At 43.7% G+C, this 9,102-nt stretch overlaps 1 protein-coding gene across 4 annotated transcripts in view; it reads left to right on the forward strand.

The window, feature by feature from the left end:
- Positions 1–8,978, forward strand: part of SYNDIG1L (synapse differentiation inducing 1 like) — a 98,785-nt gene extending 89,807 nt beyond the window's left edge. For all 4 annotated transcript variants that reach the window (XM_019518825.1, XM_019518823.1, XM_019518822.1 and 1 more), the window contains 3 exons: positions 1,595–2,064; positions 4,500–4,637; positions 7,890–8,978. In XM_019518825.1, coding sequence (XP_019374370.1) covers positions 1,636–2,064; positions 4,500–4,637; positions 7,890–8,048 — 726 coding nt within the window. In that variant the 5' untranslated portion in view covers positions 1,595–1,635 and the 3' untranslated portion in view covers positions 8,049–8,978. The remainder of the gene's footprint in view (positions 1–1,594; positions 2,065–4,499; positions 4,638–7,889) is intronic.
- The last annotated feature ends 124 nt before the right edge of the window (positions 8,979–9,102 follow it).

The following is a 9,102-nucleotide window of genomic DNA, read 5'->3' on the forward strand; positions in this document are numbered from 1 at the left end:
CCAGGCAGTCTATTCCACTGCCTCACTATTCTAACAGTGAAGAAGTTTTTCCTGATATCCAATCTCAACTTTGCTGCAACTTCAAGCCATTGGTCAGCATCCCCTTCTCTGCAGCAAGAGAGAAAAGGTGTTTTCCCTCTTCTTTATGGCAAGTATTCAAGTATTTGAAGACTGCTATCATGTCCCCACCTAAGCACCTTTTCCACAAGCTGAACATGCCTAGCTCCTTCAGCCTCTCCTCATATGACTTGCTTTCTAAGCCCTGGATCACCTTTGTTGCCTGCCTCTGGACCCTCTCTAACTTTTCCATCTCCTTCTTAAAATGAGAAGCCCATAACTGCACACAGTATTCCAGATGAGGCCTGACCAGTGCCAACTAGAAGGCCACTATCACCTCCCGTACCTTTCACCTAATGCTTCTATTGATGCACCCCAAAACCATGTTTGCCTTTTGTGCCACTGCATTACACTGCAAAGTCATATTGAGTGTGTGATCTACCAAGACTTGCAAGTCCTTTTCCATAGCCAGGTGTCACCCATTTTACATTTGTATTTTTGATTATTCCTCCTGAAGTGTAGCACCTTCCATATGTCCACAATGAACTTCATCCTGTTAGCTCTAGCCCAACTTTCCAATCTGTCAAGGTCCTTCTGAATTGCACTCACATCCTCTGACATGTTCACAGTCCTTCTCAGTTTCATGCTGTCCACAAACTTGCTCAGGTAGTAAAGTTCCAGTATATGCTGAAGTCATTAGCTCAGTGACACTCTGTCCTGACTGGCTCAGGAGTCACATAAGTAGTCAGTGTTAACAGCATATCCAATCCCTATGAGAATTGTGGCAAACAATCTCCAGTTCAAACGCAAAAATTACTTGTGCCAAGGCTGGTAGAGGTAGATAGCATGTGCATTTCATTACTCGAGGCTGCAGGAAAGACTCACCTAACACACACAGTAAAAAAAAGTTAACTTCCCTAAACACCTCTGATAATATTTTCTGTGCAGAAAAGCAGGTGATACATTGAAGAGATACTTGTGACTTGGGAACCACAGTCTGAGTATTGCTGAATTAGCTAAACCTACAGTGCCTGAAGGGCTGTAATTTATTGCAGCTCCTGCTAGTTCCAGATATCAGGGAGGCTTCCCAATGGATATTGGCCTCATATCTACTCTGGTGCCATCTGTTATCCTTTGTAGCAACACACATTATGATCCAGCACAAAGGATGCAATGGGCATTCTTGTCAGACTGTATGTTCCACTTTCCAGATGCATTATAGATACAGCAAATCCTGTTCTCATTCCAGCCTGGATCAGATCATCTCATCACCGGGCCACATCCTTCTCTCACTATCAGTTTGTGACAGATATACAGATCCTCAGTTCTTGGAGACAGTGTTCATGTCCTGCGAAAGGGGTTCTCATCATTGTTATTCTCTGCTGGGCAGCCAGATCCTGCCATTTCCCACTGGACAGCAGCCTGCCATAATCTCTGTTGTGACTAGTAAACTTTACCATAAATGGTACAACTGATTCTAATTCTGCTTTGGGCTGACTTCTTGCACTCATTTCTTCTACCTTTTTTTATTCTTCAGGGTCACCCTCCTTTCAGCTCCTTCAAGCAATTTTCAGCAGAATGGAAAGTATGAGTGAGCTTCAAAACCCACTGCTGGCCAACAGCAATGGGCACCTTCATGGCAGCTACTCTTACCACCAGCATCACAACCAGGATTACCCTAGTCACCGCTGCCAGGGAAAACTGTACTCCTACTTCTTTCAAAACACTGGCACCACCAGGACTCACCAGCTGCTTGATGCCAGTTCTCTGCAGTTGGCTGTAGAAGCATTGTATGGCCCTGACTTCATCCTGGTGAAGGATGAGGCTAACCTCAAAGCCAAGGACAACAAAGGGGAGAGCTGTGAAACAACCTTTGTGGAAAACAAAGAGGCACCCTCCGAGGCTCCAGACGGGCGAGAAGTACAAGGGCCATGCCTGGTGGACAGCGATATCAGAATCCAAACCGTATCCTATGAGGTAGAGGAGGAGGAATTCCAGGAATATGAGGTGAGCTCCTTTGGGGAGGAATATTTGGAGGCTGCTTTCCTGCTAGTTGTGTCTATCTGTCCAGCAGGATGGATTCTGCACAAATGACACTGCAAGGGTTAAACAGATAGCATACACTTCCAGATGTTTACTCTGCATCACTAAAACACATACAGTTTCTTCCTTCAGTGCCTCTTGATGTGATTTTTGGTGGGAGATCCTTTTGGTGTTGCCATCGTGGTAGTTAAACATTACCTTTCTGTGAGTGTCTGGCCGGCTGCCAAAGGTTTATTCCTAGAACTCCAATCCTTGCCCTGCCCAGCTGGGGTGAAGAGCCTTCCAGTTACCCTCAGCTTTGCCACAAAGGTTCAACTTTTTATGGTTGGAAAGTAACTTGGGTTGGCCTTGAACTCATTCAAGAGGGTGAGCCTTTCGGGGGTTCTAAAAATGTCACTTTTTAAATGTGAGGGGCAAGTGTAGAAAGCACAGGATACCCCACTTTGTGTGGCAGATTAATCCTATCCTGTGCATGTTGCTACATCACAAAACAGCAGATACTAGGGTTAGTTTTTCAGAGGGCCCAGGAAGCTCCATTCTCTCCATCTCCAGCCCTTCCCTCTACACCCCTCACTCTCTCCTTTTAGTCCCACCCTGGCAGCCTCTCTGGTACACCCAGTCTCCAGCCCCATGCACTGCCTTGTTCCTCACTTCTCTAGTTTCCTGTATTCAGCAGCTGCTCATATTTCCTCCCTATCCCCTGAAAGGGTTTTACTGTTCAGTTCTCCCAGTCTCCTTCATGTTCTTCCATTCCTCTTCACCTCCTTCTCCATTTCCCTTATTTGCACCCCTCATCCTTCCCCCTACCCAGATATTCACCTCAGTTTTTTTCCCTGCTCTCCTATTTGCCATAGTCTCTTCTGTGTCCTCCCCTGAATCCTGCATTTTCCTGTTTCCTCCGTCTCTCTCCATTCTCCCAGTATTTCTGTGTCTCATCACAATTTCTATTCTCCTGTTCCTAATTTCAGGACATCTTCCCTGCTGTCAATCTCACTGAAAGCACTAAGAGATGACAGCCATCTTTATGAGGGGCAGCCTTATTTTCCAGTGCATGGGCAGTAGCTGTGGTGGCTGTCTTAACTATGGCAGCTGCTTCAGTGCTACCAAATGTAACGGGAAACTGAGAGAAGAGCACAGTTTGCAAGTTTGTGAGATGCTTAAAATATAAACATGAGTCTTGTGATAAAATAATAAGCTCTTAAATCCTAGTTATGGCTGGTTACACACATGCACCCTGGGCCCACTCAGGATTTTCTGTGCAATGGAGAGACTGGGAACAGTATGCAAGGCTCAGAAAGGTAGCACTGTGTTGGGTGGATTCCCCAGGCCCTTCTCTAATTGGCAGCTATAGGCTTTCTCCAAATCCCGTTGCTTAGATCCTGGGAAGATGCTCTTTCCAGACTGAAACACGGCTTTCTTCCTTTCCACGGGTTCATGCTATGACAGGTACTCTGTAGGGCAAGATGTATTCCCAATAGAAAGAAAAGTCCTGGAGACATTTTGCAGAGCACACACCTTGAAAAGATGAGGGAGGGCTCTCACAACCTTGGGATAGGCTCAAATCCCTTTTCTTTACTTGCTAACCTCACTTGGCAGCCAATTGGGCCATCTAGTCCTAATGGGAATAGGGTATTTTGCTAAACCTGACAACAGCCCATTATATCAAAACCCAAGACATTTAGGTTTAAGAATGATTTCCAGGGAAATCCAAATTCCCCACCATGGACTTACTCTGGCAGGAAAATGAGAATCTACTTTATTCTCTGAATTTTTGTCACAACCTTTTTCTCATCAAACCAGTCTCTGGAGATATAATCTTTTAGAAACTCATTCCCTGAATTTGATGGTAAGAAGAGTATAAGAATATATAAAAGTGAAGGAGAGGAAAGGGAAGACGCTGTGAAATGCTTAGAGTGCAGGGCATGGGGGAGATCACTGCACAGATACAGGATGAGAGGAACCTTGGAAAACCCATAGATAGGATGACATATGGGGGCAGCTCAGACTCAGGAAGGGCCTTAAGTAGTTAAGTGACCAAAGGTAGTTTCCATTGGTGGCTTTGTGGTGGTCTGTATTACAGCTATGCCCAAGCAGAGGCTGAAGCCTTGAATAGCCCATAGAGGTATAACTTGTTTTTTATCCCTATGGCAAATCCCTTTAGGGAAAGCTTGAGTCACCTGAGGTTGGGGAAGAGCACTACATGTCTCCAGGTCCTGATTTCTACAGGGTCTTTCCAATTTTTACAGGATGTCTTCATGCTGTATAGCAGGGGCAGACTCACTTTTTGGCAATCAGCCTATTCCTCTGGGCCATTAATGGGGAAAGCTTGCAATGCTTGGGTCCTCTCTGTGGCTGACAGTCCGGCATGTTCAACAACACTAAATCCATTTGTTTTCCAGAGTGACTCCTCCAGTGACAGTGAGAGTGAGGACCATTTCCTGATGCTTCCCCCACAAGACCACCTTGGTTTGGCCATTTTTTCAATGCTCTGCTGCTTCTGGCCTCTGGGGATTGCTGCCTTCTACTTCTCCCAAGGGGTGAGGAATCCCATCTCCTGATGTCTGCTTTCCAGTGCTACAAAAACTGGGCTATGCAATGGTTCTAAAGCAGAGGCCCTGTAAGCTAAATGAACCCATTAGGCAGGAACCAGACAGTATTTTGATATACAGGTACTCCTCACTTAACATCATCCCGGTTAACCTTGTTTTGTTATTACATCACTGATCTATTAGAGAACATACTCATTTAAAGTTGCATAATGTTTGGTTATAATGTTGCTTGGGCCCCCCCTGCTAGTAGGTAACTACTGTGATGTAATTGGATTCACTTAACATTGTTTCACTTAGCCGCATTTTTCAAGAATGTAACTATGAGGTTAAGCAAGGAGTAGCTGTAGTTATGCCATGCCCACTGGTTTTGTACCCAAGCCTCCACCCATGAGAAGAGCCAGTATGGTGGGGGACAGCATGCTACCATCCGTATCATGCAAGTGAACCTTGACACTTCCTGCTCACCTTACAGTAGAATTTCATTCTTCCACTGCAGCCAATGCTGGACAGTTGCCCCGGGGAAACTAGAGGATTTGCCCTTGGATGCAGAGAGGCAATCCTTATAGTGCCATCCTTATAATGCTGAGGGACCTGACTCTGTCCACATGTCAATAAAATAGTCCTCCTGTGTGGTAGAGTCTGTAGCCACTACACTGTGACTTGATAAAATCCTACACTATATCACTGCCAGCCACAATTTGTATGCTTCTAAGAGTCACTAGATTATACCTTATCTCTTGGCAGATATTAACAGCTGACACCGTTCCCAACAAATATTGCTGACCAGATCCAGCGCTGTAACTCCCACAAGGCTTTGGAGACTGGGCGCAGCAAAGAATCTGTTCTCTTGTTACTTATTATAAGGGTCCCTGTATTCACTGTGTCTGTGGTAATGACCTCTGATGTTGGCTCTAAAAAATCCAAGCAATACTTTTAGTTCCTTATCTATAAGATGGGAATAATAATACTTCCTTATAGATTGACAATTAAACCTTGAGAATAGAATACAATATTCTCCCAACTCAGTGTCAAATATAGTCTGTCTAAAAGGCCTTTGGGTTCATATTCCTGTGTAAAAGTCAAGAGCAACTCTACTGAAGTCAGTGGAGTTACATCAACAAAATCTGGCGTACTTAAAAGTGTAAGTATTTGGCACAGTCCTAATTGTCCCAGGAGTGGTACAGTCATTTCACACATCACGCTTCCAAGCTGCATCACCAGTAGGGCACCAGTGAGAACACACATCCTGACCAGCTTTAGGGAATGATACACAATAGCCTTACTGGCACACACTACAATGTCCTGGAAAAGGGGATAGCACATTTTGTCCCAGGTATTTGGGTAGGGTCACAGGAGAAACCTTTCTCCTGGGACAAATGCAGCATCTATTTAAAAACTATGAGGAGACACTGGCCCTGGATTTGTCTTAGCTCAGACTAGCTAAGCTCTCATGGGCACAGCTAACATTTTGTTACTTCAATGCCAGTCCAAAGTACTGTTAATTCACACAGGTCACTTGAGTTACTTTGGATTTACATCCTACTTGGACAGAATGTGTCCCAGTCTTTTGACAAAGTTACATGGAAATGGTAGAAAGATGAATGAAAGATCAATGATGTTACAGTTAGCTGAGCTTAGGATGCTGTCAGTGAGGGAAGGAGAGTTGCCAGCCAATTAAATGTTTTCAAAGCAGCACCTCTGATTTGTATTTGTTTTTCTAATATCATTGCTGCAACCAGTGCAGGATTATTGTCATTCAGCACTATTTGTTTTATTGTTATTGTTGGCTCTTTGGACCAACTGCCTCTTAGTCCCATGTTTTCACACAGTGCAATGGGCCAGCATCCCCTTGGTGCTACTATAATACCAATAATAGAGAGTAATAATAACTCTGATTGTGCGTAGTGCTTCAGAGTGGAAGTAAAAATCCCCAGCAGGAAGAGCTGGCAAGCTAATGGCTCCTCCCACCCCACTGTATTACTCCCTTCCTTTACCCAGTGTGTCTCCAGAGAAATCAAGGAACACAGGGAATCAAATTTAGATACTGCCTTACCAATGATCCCTGGTGCCTTGTCCATGACAGTAGCCAGTACTAGTTGCTTCAGCAGAAAGTATAAATTTTTCTAATAGCCAATTATGAATAGGCTAATCCCTGCCAGTCAGTAAGTGACTTATCCTATTTAATGTATCTTCAGCTATTCTTGTTATTCATATAAATGTTGAATCCCCTTTATCCCAAGAGCTTATGAAAGTGAGTTCCAGGGGTTATTTTTGCATTGTGTAAAAAGGCATATCCTTTTATCACTTTTAAATGCATTCCATTTAAATTTAATTCAATGCCATTGTGCTCTTGTATCACAAGAAAGAGCAGTGATTGATTTACCTGCTGTAGAGCATTCATTATTTTGTGTATACCTGCAGTGCTTTCTCTCATTTGATTCCTCTTTAAACTATAGAAAATATCTTTTCTTAACCTCCCTGCACAAGAAAGTCTTTACAGCACTCTAACTGTTTTCACTGCCCATCTCCTAAGTTTTTTATACATCTTTTATATCCTTTCTGAGCAGAGGTGACCAGAACTGAACACCAGATAACGGTGAGCAGTTGCAATACGCAGTGTCATTTTCTATTTTTGGTATTCGTCCTTATCTCTTTTAATGCAATGTAGCCAGAAAAGAATACTTAAATTTACATATTCCTGATTAGTGGGCTCAAGATACTGCACTCTATTATCAATACATTATAACAACATAGTTAGTGTCTCTGGATATATGTGCCTCCAAGCATGCTATTATGAAATCATATTACCATCAGAGTAAGGTTCAAAAGTTAATAGAGTGACAAATGATGCACATTTTCAAAATCTGCCCAAGAGAAGAACAAAGACAGCTCAGTCTACAAATATATGATATTCAAATGTTACATAGCAAGAAAAATTATGATGGGACTGCGGTGCCACCATCACTGTACCATGAAAGTGCAGTTTAAAAACGTAACATGTCTGAACGTGTTCACCTGCATTGAAATGTGCTCACCCTCACTGAAAACAGTTGTCTCAAATCTTACCTCTAGAAAACAGGCATCAAAGTAAAGGAGTATAGAAGGGAATACATTTTGGAAGTTAATGCTGTTCCCCTATTTTAAACTGGATAATCAGTCTCCAGCGAGTTTATGTGACCTTGTCTCACTAACATTTCAGATGATGTCAATAAATATTTACATATTGTCTTCTCTTTCCAGACCAGTAAAGCTGTCTCCAAAGGAGATTTCCACATGGCAAGTTCAGCATCCCGGAGGGCTCTCTTCCTTGCTGCACTCTCTATAACCATTGGCACGGGGGTATATATTGGTGTGATTGTAGCACTGGTTGCTTACCTATCCAAAAGTGGCCATGTATAGCACAGACCTTCTTGCCAAAGCTCTTGCACTCTGTGCCCAATGGCCAACCATACTGGGACTCAGACTTTCATATGGGGCAATGGACATGATGCTTGCAAGGGCTATTGAATAGCTTCATCAGTGGAGGGACCTCACCTGAAAGCAGACTGCAGACCGTTTCCCTTTCAGATGACCAACAGACTCTACTCTCCTTTAAACCTGGTGAACGACAGCCCCCTAGCAAAGAATTTGGTGTGGGCAGAAAGTCCTGGATTCTGAGACTGAGAAGATGATATTTCATTCATGGAAGAAGGGGGAAGAGATATTACTGCTTCAGCTGCAGAGCCTGGTGCAGCCACTCCCAGTTTCCAAGACAATCTGCCCATGCTCTAGTCCTGCCATGTAGAATTCTTCCACCTATGGTATCACAACCCTTATCTATCTTTGGGGCACATGGGAAATAGCAGGAATAAGCCTGTAGGGATTTTATTCGTTGCTCATGCTTTTGGGAGATAAGAGTCACAGTCTCTTTGCAGAAGATGTTGGTCAGGAGCTTGCTCTTGTGCTAGGGAAATCATTCACTATCTAGTGCCAAAAGTCAGCCACTGCCCCTTGAGCTGCAACAAAGCAGAGCCTCCACTACAGAGGAAGCTCTGGGCTTCCCCCTGTGTAGCCTCAGCAGAAAGATCTGGACTCAGGCTTTATCCCTGTCACATTCTGCTGATCCATGGCTCAGCCCAGACTTTGAACATCACAGTGTTAAACTAGATGATGAATATTTGTTTGATTGGTAATTATGCACACCATTTTACATGCTGAACCTGGTTGAGTAGGCTCTTGAGATTCTTCTATACTATTGTTCTACTGCAACAAAGAGGGGCACACCAGTGCCCTGCCCTGTTAGATTATGTGAAGAGAGAAAGTTAGAGCCCCTGCTCCAAAAGCTTGCCATCTAAAGGGCTATTCTGCAGTTGCTCGGGGATGTAGGGGGGTAGTTAGGAAGGCCAAGGCAGAGATGGAACTGGGACTAGCTTCCCAGATTAAGGACAATAAGAAGTCTTTTTTTAAATACATA

This window comes from Gavialis gangeticus, unplaced genomic scaffold (assembly GCF_001723915.1).
Source record: "Gavialis gangeticus isolate Ggan-Ray unplaced genomic scaffold, GavGan_comp1, whole genome shotgun sequence".
Taxonomy (NCBI): Eukaryota; Metazoa; Chordata; order Crocodylia; family Gavialidae; genus Gavialis; species Gavialis gangeticus.